Source organism: Colias croceus, chromosome 8 (assembly GCF_905220415.1).
Source record: "Colias croceus chromosome 8, ilColCroc2.1".
In the NCBI taxonomy this organism is placed as follows: domain Eukaryota; kingdom Metazoa; phylum Arthropoda; class Insecta; order Lepidoptera; family Pieridae; genus Colias; species Colias croceus.
The window spans coordinates 2,113,064-2,131,989 of record NC_059544.1 but is presented as its reverse complement, the minus strand read 5'-3'; the positions used below and the strand labels follow the sequence as shown (position 1 = coordinate 2,131,989).

At 34.6% G+C, this 18,926-nt stretch overlaps 3 protein-coding genes across 3 annotated transcripts in view; all 3 read left to right on the top strand.

Annotated features, from left to right (window-relative positions):
- Positions 1–2,695: 2,695 nt before the first annotated feature.
- LOC123693954 (lysozyme-like) lies at positions 2,696–3,925 on the top strand. Its single transcript, XM_045639222.1, has 3 exons — positions 2,696–2,895; positions 3,081–3,239; positions 3,564–3,925. The coding sequence occupies exons 1-3, from the start codon at positions 2,766–2,768 to the stop codon at positions 3,692–3,694; spliced, it is 420 nt and encodes a 139-aa protein (XP_045495178.1). The 5' UTR covers positions 2,696–2,765; the 3' UTR covers positions 3,695–3,925.
- A 1,883-nt stretch (positions 3,926–5,808) lies between these two features.
- Positions 5,809–7,987, top strand: LOC123693955 (lysozyme-like). The gene is made up of 3 exons (XM_045639223.1): positions 5,809–5,959; positions 6,413–6,571; positions 7,361–7,987. The coding sequence occupies exons 1-3, from the start codon at positions 5,827–5,829 to the stop codon at positions 7,489–7,491; spliced, it is 423 nt and encodes a 140-aa protein (XP_045495179.1). The 5' UTR covers positions 5,809–5,826; the 3' UTR covers positions 7,492–7,987.
- A 3,094-nt stretch (positions 7,988–11,081) lies between these two features.
- The window catches only part of LOC123693839 (START domain-containing protein 10-like), a 34,223-nt gene continuing 26,378 nt past the window's right edge, over positions 11,082–18,926 (top strand). The window contains exon 1 of the mRNA XM_045639078.1: positions 11,082–11,352. Within this exon, the coding sequence (XP_045495034.1) occupies positions 11,113–11,352 (240 nt within the window). The 5' untranslated portion in view covers positions 11,082–11,112. The remainder of the gene's footprint in view (positions 11,353–18,926) is intronic.

Below are 18,926 nucleotides of genomic sequence, written 5' to 3'. Positions count from 1 at the left end.
GTCATTTATAGCTTAAAACCTGTTTAACTAAGTTGCTGATTTTTTTTCAAAATTGATTTTTTTTCTACTATTATACCTACCATTTTTATTTCTATAAGGAAGTATATTTATATAGCCACCATTCCATAATTTTCATCCATATAAGACAGACATGGAGGATAAAGCGAACAATAACACCACGAACCACATTCATACGTAAATTAAATTACGAAACGGTTTTGCGTCGTTTTCCTTCTTGATGGTTATTTGTGGGGGAGAGTATGTTACTGGCCATTCTATATTTGGTCAGTATCAATTTTGCCCAGTTACTTTATTTAATGTATTCTAGGGAAATTTGTATTATATTAACATCTAGCTAATAATAATTATAGCTAGATCTTTTCTTCGCATCTTCTAGTGAAATTGTTATGAAGCCTCCAAGGTCCTCAATGATCACGTAAAAATTAGTTGACCGATATATTATAATAATTGTCACTAATATCCCAAATTACTTAATAGGGTAGTTAGTACTAGGCAGGAGTCAGGACCTGTGGCAGGAGCATAGGACCGTAGGTATTTGAATCACATATTATAGGTAGGTACCGTTGTTTATTTCAATTTCAAGTGATGAAAGAAAACTACAATGTTTAGTCAATACTTCATTTATTTTATTGTCGCACCAGTTTTCATATTACTTCAATAGATCAATAAATTATGATGTGTGCTGGTGTTAGTTTAACTGCAGCATATATGCAATAACAATGCGTTTGACGAGTGACTGGCGTTTATTGCTTCTTCAGGCACATTGAAAATGTGATACCACATTTTAATTAAATCCACCAAACGACCTTTTGTGACTTGAATTTTTAACAGTTTACAAACGATCATAATTATTTTGTTGATAAATGATTTTGAAAATACAATTAAGCTAGGAATAACTTAAAGATTATAATATAGATGAATTTTATGTTGTAACGTTGCGATTGCCGTACCACCAAATATCAAAATATGTACTGTACAGTGTAAGTAGGATTACTGTAACGCATTTTCAGTATTTCAGTATCCAAAACAATAATTCTAATCTTGGTCCGTAAGTAATGGTAGTTTTTATTAATCCGTAGCACAGAATACATACAGTAGGTGGGTCCGTACGTCTGATTAAGATTTTTTATTTAACAAAATACAGGGCCTAGTCACATTTTTATTTTAATTAAGCAAAAATAGAAACAGTACGTTTAAAAAATTCATCTTACGACTTACAGCTGAAATAAATAAACATAACTGCAACAAATAATTATATCTTCTGTTACAATATAATATAGTTCATATTGCATGGTTATTGCAATAAAACATTATCAGCAGGTACACGATAGCCACGACTTGTTACGATAAATCTTTGCAAAATGTTTGCATGTTTACGCATATCTTAGGTATGTATGCTCCATGTTTTATTTCTATGGTCTATTATTGGATAATGGAAATTACAGTTTTACATTGAAAATTAATGAAATATGTTATATATATGGACTATTTTTCCGTAAATATATCTTTTTTCTAAACTTAATAAGTAGGTAATTGAAATAGGTATTTACCTAATATTAATAAGGGTACATATAATAATAAATACTAGGAAATAAATATTTAAATACAGCATTTTATTTTACAGATTAATATGACGTCCAAAAAATAGAGTTCAAAGGGGGATAACAAATCTTTATCTCGTATATAATAATTTTACATTTAATACTATTAATTAAGTAGGTACCTAATCACAATACAATTATTATCTATAATATTCAAAACAAAGTACCTATGTAACTACTAGGTACATATTACGAATACTATAATGAAACATTTGGGACTTAGGGAAAACCCGGTGAATCACCTACTAGGTCGTTGGTAATTATAAATTCATGGGTTAGTTAAAAATATTAGATTCTAGACTAATTTATCAAGGCCGGTATACTATTTACAGTTATGTTAGTAGCAACATTTAAGGACTCCCAAATGAGCAAGTTGCTCGCCCAAACAAGTAGGTATAAAATTAATTATGTTAGGTATAAGTATTTTATAATTTACTTACTAGCTGTGCCACGCGGTTTCATCCGGGGTCCGGGGACGAACCTACGTCCAAAATGAAGTACCTATTTCTATACCTAGCTCATGTATTATTCTCATGTATAACCTATAAAGTTTCATCTAAATCTGTCCAATAGTTTTTCCGTGAAAGGGTACCAAACACATATACATATCCATAATAATTTATCTATCCTCACAAACGTAAAGAATATATCATGATGATCACCCATACAAAGCATACTTTACATCATAATAAGTGAATTAAGTGAATTGTTATATAAAATCAAATAGTAAAACACATAAATTACAAGAAACTAGAAACTAGAAAGTATCCCATGTGTTTGACTGTTTGTTATAGATCTAGACAGTACATAATTATCTACATTAAACGGATATTACAGATAAGTAAGCCGCTTCACCGCAGGGGAATCACCAATTAAGAAAAAGATATAAGTTTTAATTTTCGCGCCTATAGATATACGATATCAATATTACTTAATTTTGATAATGCTCTTGAAATGTTTACAAACATTGCAGTCAATGTATTGCATGAGTTGCTATATGATAACGAGAATTCCCCTTTTACACTGACAACAATAGCTTACAATTGCGAGTCAAGTATATAAGCTTGATGCATCGGGCATCTCATTACAATTGATTGAGCGCTCTTGCCAATAACTTGACATTAACAATAAATAATAACAACAATGAAACTGTTCGTGGTTTTGGTTCTGGCTATAGCAGCGGTGTTGGAGACTCAGGCTGTCACCTTCACGAGATGTCAGCTGGTGCACCAACTGAGGAGTCATGGCTTTCCGGAAAACAAGATGAGAGACTGTGAGTGTGAACTTAATTAGTGATTTGTTATTTTAAATGTAATGTGTAAATTGTAAATAAAATAAAATAAATTATAAACCAGAGAAACAGAAAATATTATACAGTTTATGTATCAATGAAAATGTAATGTCTCTTGAAACTATCAGGACTTGCTTTTTCTTATGTCTTGCATATTGCGTTTCCAGGGGTGTGCTTGGTTGAGAACGAGAGCGCTCGCACCACTAGCAAGGTGGGCTCGGTGAACAAGAACGGCTCCCGCGACTACGGGCTGTTCCAGATCAACGACAAGTACTGGTGCAGCAACACGAGCAGCCCCGGCAAGGACTGCAACGTTACCTGTAACCGTAAGTAGCTCTCTTATAATGTGCACAACCTGCAGCAAGTTGGGTTCCGGGAACAAAAACGGCTCTTTCGACTAGGGACTGTTGCATATTTACAATCTAAAACCTGGGGAAATCTATTCTAATATTGTAAATCTGAAGAGTTTGTTTGTTTGAACCTGCTTATCTCAGGAACTACTGGTCTAATTTGAAAAGAAAGGCTATAATATATCATCACGCATCATCATATTGGTCTTAACCAGTAGGAGCGGAGCAATGCTGGTAAAACCGCGGGGCACAGCTAGTATTCCTTTAATGCTCCAAGACTAACTTGATTGCTTATTCCAGAACTGCTAACTGACGACATCTCGAAAGCGGCAACTTGCGCCAAGAAGATCTTTAAACGGCACGGCTTCAACGCGTGGTACGGCTGGAAGAACCACTGCCAGGGGTCTCTGCCTGACATCAGCTCCTGTTAAACTCTCTATTAAAACTTACAGTATTATACAAACCAAATAGTATCTAGTAATAGGAAAGGGTATAATGCTGCCGCACAAATTTAAGTTTGATAAGGATAGTACATTTTGGCATAAGTTAATTGAGAAATACAATATTTTAAAAGTTGTCATAGTTGTATTGGACTCCATATTATAGTCATTATAATTAATTATTACACATGTAATTAAATCCATAAAAAATATCAGGAAAAAGTATCTAATGTTTTATTTCTTTTAACATGTTTTATAATTGACGAATTATTAAAAAAGGTTGAGTCATTTACAAAACTTGTTGAATCGGAGTGACTTGCTAAAGAAGTCCTCTCGTCGCAAATGTTACATGGAAACCCTATTTGTGACCAGTGACTCCAGGATAATTGAAAAGGTTATTCGTATACTTTTTTATTCCAATCATTTTAAGCTATCAAATAACAAATGGTTTTAAAAAGATCTTAAGAATATTGCAGATTATTACGTACGCTACGTACTTCTTATATCATTAAGTTCACTCTCACAGTCTCTCATCTTGTTTTCCGGGAAGCCATGACTCCTCAGTATATAGGTAGCAGCGTAAAACCTGACTAAAATAATATCTTTAGACAATAGCAAGTATAAATTTCACTTGGAACGTCTAGTTTCCGTAAAAAGTACATAAATAAAAATCTTATCGTATCTTCCGTTCAATATTGTATATGCAAATTTGAAAGTTCATTGAACATACATTTTAATCTTATCTCAATTGGGTTCGGGAACATGTTTTGCTCCTTAAAGATGCGGTTTGCGTAACATTATGAAAGTCGGATATTTCCTTATCTTAAACCGATGTCGATAAAACGGGTAAGGTATTGAATTAGTTGTGTGATTAAATTTTATGAGTGTTGTTTTTTGTTATTAAATGCCATTTTTGGTACTTTAGTTATATTACTGAAAATACAATAATTGTAGTTACTTAATTATTAAGTAATTAATATAAATATACAATTAATAATCACTCTAAATGTGTCTTTTTTATAATCCACCAGTTAATTAATGAAAATGTCAATCTATAGCCTATAGAGGTACTAATATTATAAAGCTGAAGAGTTTGTTTGTTTGAATGCGCTAATCTCGGGAACTACTGGTCCGATTTGAAAAATTCTTTCGCTGTTAGATAGCCCATTTATCGAGAAAGGTTATAAGGCTATGTATCATCACGCTACGACCAACAGGACCACGGGGGTGAAACCGCGCGGAGCAGCTAGTTAAGTGTATGTATATAGGTAATCCCTTTGGGTAATCCATATGCATTTAGTAAAAATCAGTTATTTCCATATTTCAAACAGACACTCAAACAATATTTAATAACGTTATTCATATTACATTTCCACACTTGGCCATCACATGATATCACGTCATGATAAGCCAAATATTCGTTGTAAAGTTATTGTTGAAACGTTGACTTTTAAATTACAAATAGGCGTAAAATGTGTTTTTTTTTTTCAATTTATGTATTTTATGTATTCACACCAATGACCTATTATACTAGTAGACGCGGCATACGCCAACATCATTGCACTAAAAAACAGCGTAATTAATACATACCTACTTACTAACGCATTATCACCAATACAGTTGTTCTCTCTTTCACTCTCACGCACGAGACATAATACATGTCTCACTCATGTACTTCGTAATAACAACTGCCGATTAAAATACAAAAAGAACGTCCAGCCACGACGCTGAATGGTGCGTGACTAAGTGAAACTCGGGCACTTACCTGAGTTTTTTCTTGCCAAAATAGAGAGCGGGTAACGTATCTAGCTCTTTTATATATCATAGATTCACACCCCAAAAATCTGTTTTAATATTTCCCTAAACGTTTAACTTTGCCATATCCACTATGTTCTTTATTTTACCATGATGTATCCCTTTACGCAATAATAAGCTTTATTTTTACTCAGTTTAATTATTTTGCCTCCTCACAATATGAATCGACGAAATTTATCTCGTAAGGAACGTCACACGATGCCTTATTTTTCACTTAATCTGGGCTATATAAGACAGTCTGGCTCAGAAATATGTTATACATTTTCTGACTCTTATATTCACTACATGTTTTTTGCACTGATTTTATAATGAAATTAGCCGGTTTGTTTTTGACACTAGTTGCGTTCGGTAGTTTTGGAACCGAGGCGTATACATTTTCAAGATGTGAATTAGCTAGAACGTTAAGGTATCACGGTTTACCAGAAAATAAATTGAGAGATTGTAAGTAATTTTAATAATATTTAATTATTCCTTTTATAGTAATCTTTAAGGTCCAATTTTATGAATTTTTTTTGATTAAATTACAAATAGTATCTAAATATTTACCCATTAACGTCGTTAAACAAAAATAATATTAATTTTATAAAGAATAGAAAAAATTCGATCACGAGGCGGGACTCTATAAATTTATATTTATAAAGCATTTGAATGCCATAAAAACTAAAAAATATAAATTCAAAAATAATATTCATAAAAAAGCTTGAAAAATAATATAAACCATAATAACAAACAATAGTAAAAAAGTTCACAAAGTCAAACAAAATAGACGAAAAGCTCATATGAAAGCTGCTTAACCTAGGTCATAGACGTAAACCCAAATTTCTATAAATAGTAGGTAGGTATAATTTTTAATTCTACTAATTTAATACCTAATATTTCCAATCTCTATTTCAGGGGTATGTTTAGTAGAGAAAGAGAGCAGCCGCAGAACAGACGCAATCGGGATGCAAAATTCGGACGGATCGTGGGACCACGGCTTGTTTCAAATCAATGATAGATACTGGTGCAACCGAGCTGGCTGGCCGGGGAAGGAGTGCAATGTTTCTTGTGACCGTAAGTACAAAAGTTAAACTCAAACGATTATTAATTGTTTATTCAACTAGCCTTCTTTGAGAAGCTTTTGATTCGACATGGTACTTATCATTCATATTGACCATTTAACACATATTTTGTTGATTAGACGTTTTTAATAAGCGCTTTTGAAACGTCGTAATACATACCTACATTAATAATTTTGCTGAAGACTTGTAATGTTTATGAAAGCTCTACGTAAGTCCTGAACGAATTTTAATGTAAGAAATCGGAAAGCATAATATTTATAACTCTTTTAAATTTCGTTTAATTTCGTTGTCAGTTCCACTCAATACTCGCTTTGATTTTGTTCTCTGTAATATAAAAGAGATAACGACAACAATAACGAAGGAAGGAAAATGGACCAAAATAAGACCAAAATCTATATAACAAAAATACAATTCCACAATTGTTGCGTAGGTAAATTAAATTACCTACTTATAGAAAATTTTATAAATGTGAAAGTTTTTGTTTTCCTTTTAACTCGCAAGGAAGCGATTTTATGGAGTGCTTTTTGTATCTGGATATGTATTGCCACGGGTTTTCATTCCCATGAGAAGCCGTGGGCAACAATTAGTTAACTTATAATAATGACATATGCCACAGATTACTATTATAAATATGTATGTACTTAGTTACCTACTTTAAAATATAAACCCTTAATGTCCTTACAGTGGGAAATAATTAGAGTTGATTATAAGTACGTAATATGACTTAAAAATTATTATAATGATGATTAATTATTATTAATAAATAAATTAAATGTTTCAGAGCTCCGAAGTAACGATATAACAGAAGCAGTGAGGTGCGCTAAGAAAATATTCGCTCGCCACGGTTTCTCTGCCTGGGTCGCTTGGCGAAGCTACTGCCAGTACAATCTACCAGATATAAGTTATTGTTAAATAACGTTTATACCTAGAATATTCTACTACCTATATCTAGATTATATTTTTAGACTGCCATTGTATTATTGTGATTTTTAATATTTTAAGGTTTCCGTCTTTATAATAGTGATAATAAAAGTGGTTGTAACAAAAATAATTAATATCTCGTAGATAGGACTACGAGTCCTATCTACGCATCATATAATTTTTTAAGTTTCTCAGTTTTAAATATGTATATCATAATTTATTTATTATTCTGTTTTGTACTCGACGCATGATTTTAGAACTGTCGTCGTGTTTGGGAACGTAGCATAATATAAAATTATATTTTAATTTATTTTATTTACCACGTTATCGGTCCTTTTTGCGAATGCAAAATTTACCTATAGAATAAAGTATATAACTAATTAATAAACTTTAAATATAAATGAAAATGAGGTGATTATTTATCTATAAAAGATAACGGAGATTGTCGTGCATTAATTTTAAGCAGAAATTCCCAAAAAACGAGCTTTTATTATACAATAACAAACACACCTGGTGTGTATGACCTTTCCTTTAAATAAATTATATCTAAAATATTATAATTTTATTCATTCATTTCAACTATATTTAAGTGTACAATGACCTCAGGGAGGGTTTGTCTGTTTGTTTCAGGTAATTAAGACACTAAATTGTGATCGTATTTTGAGGAGATAATGTTTCATTAGACTTTATTCTTTTATGGAGTTTAATAACTGGTAGATAATAAATTTATTTGAATATACCTACGGAATATACTGTTTGAGTTTTCCTGAAGACACTTATAAGTTATATAGTATGTAGCGATCCAAGACATCGCTACGCGGATCGATTTTCGAAATAAAATAAAATCATTCTCATTTTTTCGAAGTTTATAAATTAATTTAAATTAATGTTAACTTTAAAAAGCCTTTTATTTCCACACACTTTGGATAGTTTTACAATATTAATTTGTGTTAGTTACAATTTGCAAAAAAAATTAAATAAATTATAAAAAATTTATTTTATTTAATGTTAACTTATTAATACAGTGTTGCAAATATACGACATAGTTTTAGTAATATATCCCATTAAACTAAGCTGGAATGGGACAGCTATTTCTTAAAAAGAGATCAGGTACTCTATCTAGAAATTTCAGAAATTCAACTAGTTTCTACAAATTATTTATCTTTTCCAAGGTAACTATACTTACTTTTAAGATATTAATCAATTTCATGGACACAGTGGAGAAATTTGTAGAGTATAATGAAATAATATTTGTATTTTTATTTTTCTTTCGGTGTATGATTACTTTATTGTTTATTCTTCTGGGAAATTGACTTGAAGCGAGCCTGATTTGTTGATTGTATGATTTGTTTACGAAAATGTAACTTTTTCTATCACAAATACGTTGTGTAAGGAATACGTAGTTAGTTATACAATTTATTTAATACTTTAAAATATGTTTTCGTAACAATATAATATGTACATATGTATTTATACACAATATTGTAAATTAAAAAAATATATTAAGAAATGGGAACAGGTGACGTTGCGACGGATAACTACCTAGATAATTTTATAAAAAATGCAATAACCTGTTTTTTGAATCATCTTCTCTTGCATTTATTTTACGTTAATTAACATGATTTTTTAAATTATTGATGTTATGCTAGCGTATGCATAAGATTTGCTCGCAGATAAATAAAAGGAGCTTATATATTATTTATTTACATGCATATTACATTTTGGGCTTCAGTTACATTTCAATAAAAAGTAATAAATGTCTTGGTCTTCATCCAATCAGACTTTATTTTGCACGAAAAGGAAATACAAAGAAAATTAGATTTATTAGGATTTAGGATTCATATTTCATTATCATTGGGTAGATTTTAAAATAAGGACGATTTCATTCTAATATAATGTTTAACGTCTTGGTAACGAATAACGATTTAAAACAACAATTATTAATAATATTGCGCCTGACAACAAGTTGAAATCGAATATTGCCGATAAGAATAGCAAGGGAAACCTTTAACATATACATTTGATTATATTTCTTCTTGTAACAATCCCTGGAGGGAATATCGTCGCGTGTTAGAATTCGTAACAATTAATTACTTTTACACGATCAGATATCGTTATTATTAAAATAATATTTTAATGGACTCTTACCTACTTGAATGTGTTGTGGTTAATGTAATTGTAATATAAGTACACTATGTAGTGCTTATATTATTGTGTACAATAAAAGGCTAGGCTGACTTAAAACTAATTGTGTTAATTACTTCAAAAACAATTTTTTATATTACAGACAAATACCTACGATACACAATACCTACGCTACTGAAAATTTTATGATATTCAATACTTATGACCTGAAAATGATGTTTTTAAAACATTTATTTTTTTGCTTTGGTTTTAAACATTATTACATATAAGATTATATAGTCAAGCTTACCGCCCGCGGCTTCGCCCGCATTGTCTAAAACCTAATAAATTATAAACTAAAACCTTCCTCTTGAATCATTCTATCTATTAAAAAAAACCGCATCAAAATCTGTTGCGTAGTTTTAAAGACTTATTAATTTAATTACAAAGGGACATAGGGGCATAGGGACTTTGTTTTATACTATGTATTGTGAAGTAAGCAAATTTATCGTGCAGCAAATCGTGTTGTACCCAGTAAAGTTTTTGGTGCGACAAATCGTGTCGTACCATTAAATTGCCTATTTACAGACGTTAGATAGACAACATTGATTAATTACATTCTTAACGAGTCTAGACCCTATCGTGTACAGATCGCTATGTAAGAGGATTACGAGGTGAGAAAGTCGAAAATGAGTTTTAGTAATGAACTAATGAGCATTGTGTATCCTTGATAATGGTTTGGTTGGGAGCAATAATCATTACGGGGTTGTGTCGGAATTTATTAGGAACATTGTGAAATTGAACATAGTACATTCTATGATAGAGTATTGCGCGCTAAAATTCACTGTTTGCATAAAATAAAATTGATATCTCAATCATTTAAGTGTTTATAGAGTAACTAAATCTCAAGAGTAGCTGTATGCTTAATTGTTGAAAGCTTAGAAAATACGCGGAAAAATAATAACAAGAAATTTCAAACGAAATATATTTGTTTTAAATTGAACATATTGGCAAATAATTCACGGATCGCCAGGATACTTGGCGAAGTTCAGTGAATCTGTCCTACATTCGGCTGAACTATTTGCGGTCTGTGGCTCCCAGAGGCTAACGATCTGCATTGCGAATTGGGATGCCCCAGCTTGTCAACAATGTGTGAACTATTGTATCAGTAAATAAGGTTAGGTATGATTTCCCTCGCGGCTTCTGGTTTTTGTCATCAGTTCAACACTTTGTCAATATTTTATTAATTTTCTGATGGCGAGACTTATTATTCAATAGACATACCTATATACTCATTGCGTTGGGAATTACATATTTTATAAATAAAGGTTAATTGTGAAAGAAAGCTCCGAAGGTTGTAAAGCGCCTGTTTATCTGTTGATAAACTGATAACACCGCAAACCATTTAGCAGCTAAGCCGATATTTTGCAGTTAGTAATATGCAAACAAACGCGCTTTTAGGACGCGGTCGAAAAAAGTGTAATACGCATGCGCGGACCGTACCCTGGTCGAGCAAGCTCCAGTGTCACTTGGCCCGCGTTCGGTGATGTCGCGCGAATGGGCGGTACTGGCTGGGCGCTTGGCGAAGCGCGGGTTGCTGACGACTCTGACTTCCAGACGCTGAAGAATCTCCTCTCATCAGAGGACGGCTGGAACGTGGAGTATGAGCGCGACGGCGTCAAGGTGTGGACGGAGGACGCGGCACACGGCGCGCTCAGGACCGTCAAGGTCTGTTTTGTTTCGTTGGTTGTGGTTGGTTACTGGTTACAGCTCGGTGGAGCGTGTGATTTTAATAATTGTTGGTGGGGTTTTTTAATGTAGATTGTAGGGTAGAAATAATTGTAGCGGGCTAGGCAAGGCGTAGAGTAAGTAAAATAGAGTAGGTAGGTAGTAGTAACTTTATAAAACTAGTAAAACTTTAATATATGTTTATACTGTATAAGAATGTAGTTTCATTAAAAATTAATATGAAAATAGTTTATATTCGTACTGAATATTTCTAAAATTTCTGATTCCTGGGTTCTAAATATTTCTGAGTACCTAACGCATTTTTCACAATAAAAAAGTTTCCACTTGATCGTTATTTATTATGATTTTTTTCCTAAGAATCCCTAGTAAGCCCTATTTCCTTCCTCTCTACAGCCTTCTCAGCTAAAAGAACATAATATATTACACATAGGTTTATACGAACTTTTACAGTAGGCGAAAATGAACCATTAAGCACGCACAACAAAATCTCTGACTAAGCCCAAATGAGTACCTACGCTTTAGGAATAAGGGTGTCTGCGAGAGCACATTATAGCACTTAATAAAGTTTTACGAGATGATACAGCTAGCCGAGAGGCAGGCTGACACGTGATACGAGAAAACTAATTTTAATGAACAAACTACGGTCGCAGTTTTTCACAGCTGTGCTGAGTGAATTAAAGTTGCCCGTATCTTCGTGTTTTACCTGGTTATATGTATTCGAAATGAATGGAATTATAATTACTAGTCGTTGAGTACAGCGAAAGATTTGTTTTTATAATTTGAATTTAAGGAATTATTCACTGCCTATTTCTTCAATCTTTCTTACTTCCTTTTCAGTATAAAATGCGTAAAAAATGGAAATTAATGGAAGCATTAAGACCGGCATTCTTTCATAATTGAACATTCTCTGCGAGCTAGCGTAAAAGAGTATAATGGCTTAGTTAGCACTCAAACTTGGCTACTTGTTACTTGGCAGGATGGGTTCATGAATGAAAAAGTAAGGCTTAAAAGCGTGTTTTATTTAAGGGCGGATAAGCATCATATTCTTGGCTAAACCTTGAAATAGGTACCTTAATTTTCTCCTCGAGCAAGGATCATGAATGAATGAATTTTACGTACTTCATAAATTGTCCACTTGATAGTGGCTTTAAGCCGGCTTAAAGTGGAGTCAGGACAAATAAGCTTCTAGATAAGCACCGTCTATATACCTTGATATTTGCTGCCATTTTATTTGCAGTGCACTCACTATCGCCTCAAGATGTTTGGAGACGGCTTGAAGCGAGTGCTAGACAAATAGTTGCGGGGGCTTCGTTTGGGCTTTTTAGGAATTCATTCGAAATAAAATGTCGAAGTGAAATTTTAACTTTTTTGACGTTTTCATTTTAAGATTGGAATATGGTGATTTAGGTAGAGTCGGTAAAATGAAAATCTATTAAATTTTTGGCACGTTTCTGAATTTAGAGCCAACGCTCAACTCACAATTTCTTAAATATTTCATTTGTTTATAATTCCTGAAACTCAAACGATCATTTATATGTAAACCCCTGGTTCGTCTTATATGTTGTTATGGGTATTTCCTGATCGAATTCTGAGTCAGAGGAATATAGAGTTTGTTAAATTTGATTTTGCTGTGTATTAGGTATTTTATATTTTATCTATTTTTTATTATTTTATTGGCGGCTGAAGCGAAACTGTCTGTTATTCTTATGTAAATTTCTGTTACACTTTATGTAAAAAAAAAAAATTGGATTTAGATATACCTTAAAATTACTACCTATGTCTATGTCTATGGGTGACTATAGTCATAGGCCTTTAATCAGTCACTCTTTTCCACAAGCGACAAGTCAGCCACGTACTTATATTACACCAAATACTAAAAAAAAGACGTGTGGCACTCGGGGATGCCGCGGCAAAGCTATTGCATAGCATGCCTTCAAGCCACACCTCCGCCCGTCGGAGTGGGGAGCGTGAGGTTTTTTCGTTACGGAATTCCTCGATTCGGTGCCCGCGCTCAAGGCCCGCGATAGAAGCTATGCAATAGCTTAAAAAATAAAAATAAAATTGACTCCCCATAAAAGCGCATACCTACTCAGTACAAGGTCCTCGTTAAAGTTTTCTCAATATTAATTAAATTCTATCGCTTCCACGACACATCTTGAAGTCTACTTGTGCACGAGTGTTATGACATAACTTGCACGGCCATATTTTCAGGGAACTATGCGTGGTATGCCTTTGTCCCGAGAGTTTTGTCTTTGTTGGCAGTATATAATTTAGGTTATATACTTTAGTATCATTATGGCTATGTAGAGTTCTAAGCAACTGTTGTCTGAGAATTAAAAAAAGGTTGTACAAAAACTCTTCATTGTATAATAGACATTACCTGCGGTTGGCCCCGCGTAGTCAAATGAATGAAAATCCCATGGAAATGATAATATATTTTATTGCTCACCCTATAGTCTTCTAACTTTCTACAGATGAAAAAAATCGCTGGAAATAAGACAAGCAAATACACTTTAAATTAAATTTTTAATATAAGTACCTAAACATAAACAATATGATCGGAGATATATTAACACAATAAATTACAACTAAATCTACAAAACAATTTAACTCGGAGACTCGGTTGACATTCTCATCACACAAAGCTTCTCTTAATAACAAGTAAAGGGAACAATTTAATTATCTTATGAGAGTTGACTTACCATTCTTCCAATCATTATTCTTAGCGATATTGTGTGTTATAACAATGGATGGAGTAGATTATATTGGTAGACAACAATCGCTATTAAAAGTGTATTAATTTTTCAATAGCAAGAAATAAACGTGCCGGCAGTGGGAACATATTTATTTATACTTTATTGTACCAGGTAAAAAATAACAAGATACAATAATTTAAAAAAGAAACTAACAAACATAATGGGCCGATGATCATGATGAGGATGAACAAATTATTATTAGTCTGCGCACTACCTACAACCTCTCTAACTACTTATTCTTAAATATTTCTTGCTTCATTAAGCTATATCTTATCTTAGGCCAATTAAATACATTGTAACTCATAAACCGTTATGATTGTTACGAGTATAGCTGATTAAATTAATGATTATTTCAGAAGTGTACTTGGCGAGTGGAAGAAATTCGAAGCCCTCAAGGCTTACACGTTTGGGCCACTTCCTATTAATGTAATCGAGCGCTGAATATTAAGGGTAACTTTGACCCTATAATTCAAGTTTGCGTCACGTTCTTCCGGAGGGTTGAGAAGCGAAGGTAGCGAAAGGAATATAAAAACGAATAAAAAGATTAAACGTCGCTTTCGAGATAAGCCGGAGAAATCTTACATTCAAATTCTGTTTCTCTTTTTGCGTTTGTTACGTTAATATTGATTTCATTTTCCTTTATTAAAAGTTTGTGTACTAATGAAAAAGTTTCTTGAATTGGCCGTAGATAAGCAAAAAGGATCCAACCCACAACATGACCGAAAATGAGTTAAATATACCAAACTGCTCGTCTAGGTCTATATTTTCGATTAGCAAAAACAATCCAAGTAAAATATGAATATTTTGACGTTAAATTGACACTGGGTACCAACCCACATGTATGGAGAAGCCATATTTTAGTTTCGTAAAAACGATCCATTCTTCTTGGATCATAATATTGTAAAACGCTCAGTCTAAGAAACTAACACAAAACTAAAATGTTTAAAAAAATCCAAAGCATGTGGATCCTTTTAGATATTTAATTTTTATGATATTATGATGCAATAGATAAATCACTAAAAAGATTCAGAAAGCATGGATCTCTTTTGTTAAACTGAATTTTGTAGAAATGTATACTGGTTTAATAACAAAAACGATTCAGAACATTTGGATAGACTGAATATTATGTATTTAAAGCTTGAGGCGTTAGGCATGCATTAAGTTCACACTCCAAGTATCTTGATCGGGTCACACATCTTTGCCTTTTTTATACCGATTTTTCGAAAATAGAAGCACTTTGAAAATACCTGAAAAAATTTACGAAGCTGACGAATATGTCGAAGTAACAAAAAAAAAAATTACTCGCACAACTATCGATCACCCGCTCATGTGATCTTTATTACCTTCATTCAAGAATTGCCTATAGAAGACTGTAAGGTTTGTTGGGGATATAAATTATTAAGACTGAAATCGATTGTATGCGCACCTCCATCGACTAAACAGTTTAGTCATGTTGAATTCAAGAGGAGAATACAGCTCGACAGATCAGTTTAGTTTTTGCAAAAGTTGATTGTATGGGCGGGCTCGAAAGGTAAATCTTCGGAGGTATTTGATAATGATTTTCAATGACTATGGCCAAATGTTAAAGAAAAGCCCAATTAGACGATTTGGAGTCAATCTTTGACTATTTATCTAAATACTGCCTGGATTTCTATAAATCAATCCAAGGGGGCAATCCAAGACTTCATGTCGATGTAGATATGGCGATGAACCGGACTTCGCACACGAAGAAGAATAGTAAATCGGATAGAATTAATATGTTTTATATAAATAATGAAAAAAAATTGAAAGTTAGTTGTTTTATTTATGAAATTAAAAAAAAATAAGGATCTTAGTAGCAATTAGCTACTTTGAATCGTTTTTGCGAAATGAAAATTCACTTATCATAATTGAAAATAGGTTTTATCAAAAAGGATCCTAACACACATTTAGCTGAATATTTCAAGAAATAAAACTAAATTCAATAAAATTTGTTTGTAAGAATAAAATATACATTGACACACACACTTTTCCTTAAGAAGCAATTAACACAAGCAAGTCTTTATATGAACAAACACAGGTTAAACTTCAAACTTCAATAACTCAAAAGTAACATTTTGTGGGTTGGATCCTTTTTGGTTATCTACGGCCAATTTAGTAAAGGATTTTGGTAACGTAATAGCCAATTATAAACAAAAATCGAAAGAAGTTGAGCAGTTTTGTTTTTTATTACAAGATGAAAACTGTAAAAGTCATGTTATTAATACTTTAGAAATAAATGAAATTGTTGCCGTGAAAAAAAGGTTTTTGTTTCAAATAGATAGTAAAATAAATAAGGGATTTATTTTCCAATATCCTTGTACGGTGCAACCGTTCAAAGCGCATCATCATCATTTTTTGTATGTCACAGCATTTTCATTTTCATATAGCGTTAGTTCACATTAAAACGTCGCGAGCCGCGTACGTGTGTAACTCAGCATAGCAATAAAGCATATCATTTAGCAGCCTAGTTTTAATTAGCATCAACAGCAGCATCCCCAGGTGTACGAACCGTACAATCCTATTATGATTACTTAATAGCCCATTATTTTATACTAGATTTCCGCCCGCGGCTTCGCCCGCGTTTGCAAAGGAAAACCCGCATAGTTCCCGTTCCCGTGGGATTTCCGGGATAAAAACTATCCTATGTGTTAATCCAAGTTTTTCTAACCTCACCAAAGAGCAACTCGATAAAATGGAGCGCTTGCAGAACCTTGCTGTACGTTTTGTTTTTGGGTTGAGGAAGTATGACCATTTTTTTTTTTTTTTTTTTTTTTTCAAGTGGGGAAATCTTGCCTAAGATACCCACGGCTCCCGGGGAAGGAGCCGTGGGTTATGTCGGATTCCTACCGACTAAAACCCCACCGTGTACCAACGCGCTGCTTTAGACGGGATGCGGGTACACATTCGCAATCTTCCGCATGTCCCGCCCAGCAGTTGCCCGTTTCCAGGCCCTCCGCCACTTGCCCGTTTCCAGGCCCTCCACCAAATGCCCACCCCGGGGCGGCGCAAGCTGTACACGAGCTCACGCCACCCGTTCGCCGATGATGGATTGTTCCCCGTTCCATCATCGGCGTTCCCCAAACCCTCGACCCCAACATCGACCGGCCGAAGGGCGCGCGCCGAAAGGCCCTCTGAAACGTGATTCACGCGTCGAAGGACCCTCCGGCGCACTTTTATAGAGGTTTCCCTCGCAGGCCCCCCCTCACACCAGAGATGGCGGCCCTCGGTCCGGCCCCACGGACCGGATTACGAGTTGGCAGACGGCTGTCACAGGACAGCCGCCGCCCTACACCCACCTACAGGAGTCACCGCGTGTCACAAAAGTGACGCGTCGGGATCCCGCCCCCTGTTTTGTTGGTAGTTAGACTACCAACAAAAAACAACGCGCGCGGCCTCCGGCCGCCATCCACCGCCGCAAAGCGCAGCCCCCTGCCAGTCAGTCGGAACGAGACCCAAACGAGGCCCAATCGACCTTCCAACCCCATTTTGCCCAGCCAAATTGCCAGGCCGCGACCACTAGCCGCCATACCTCGCCGTACCACAACGGCACCTGAGCCAATCCTGGCCCCCCCGGAGGATCCTAGCCAGCTAGCCAGCCATCCAGCCAGCCAGCCAGCCAGCCGGACAACCAGCCGGTGACAGCATGCCAGCCAGCCGCCGCGGCTCAAAGCAGCCAGCCAGCCAACCGGTGGGGCAGCCGGTTTCAGCCAGCCTGCCAGCCGGCCCCCTAGCCAGCCAGCGAGGCAGCCGGTGTGACCAGCCGGTTCCAGCCAGCCCGGCCAGCCTGCCTTCAAGCCAGCCAGCCAGCTATATGGATCCCTGGCCGTCGAACCAATCATGTCGTCAGACGACAGACCGGCCTTTCAGCCCCTCCGCGTCCAATTAGCTTCACTCAGAGTACACGAGTGCACTCCAAGCTACTGAGCCCCCCCGGCCACGACAAGGCTTGGAACTGATGGGGGGGGAGGAAGTATGACCATGTTACAGCGTTTCGGTCGCAGTTAAAATGGTTACCCATCCGCCACCGCCGAAATGCCCATGTCCTTTCGCTCCTGTACTCGATACTATTTGATCCCCGTATCCCTTGCTACTTAAAAAATAACTTTGAATTTTTATCTGCTAGGAGTTTGAACCTGCGATCTAATGAGAACCTAATGCTAACTATTCCAATTCACTCTTCCAAATTTTACAACGCCTCTTTCAGTGTAAAAGCTGTGCAACTTTGGAATGCTTTACCCACTAGTATTCGGAAAGCACAAACGCTGGAGTCTTTTAAAAAATTGGTAAAGGATCATTATTTGCAAAGCTGCTAATCTTCACTGTTATTATTATTATTATTTTTTTTCTTTGTTTTGTTTTTGTTTTTATCTGCTTTTATTTTTCTTTTAAATGCACTCACCTTTATAATTGTGTGTGTGTGTGTGTGTGTGTTTTGTTTTTATTATCTTTGCCTCAATTTATGTGTGTTTTTTTTTGTAATTATTGTTATCTTTTTTCCTTTTAACCTATTACGCTGATATGTTGTCTTCTTTTTTTGTTTCTGTGTACACTATCTTCCCAATTTTGTAATTGTATTAACTTTCTGCTTTTATTTTTTGGTTGCTTGGAAGAAATTGCTGTTAAGCAATAAAGCCGCCAATTGCTTAGTATAATATCCTGATTTTGTCAAACTTTGTGTGTGCAATAAAGAGTATATAAATAAATAAATAAATAAATGAATCAATTCAAGCAAAGGAATGCTATAATATGGTTACCAAGTGTGAAACTAGCTTATAA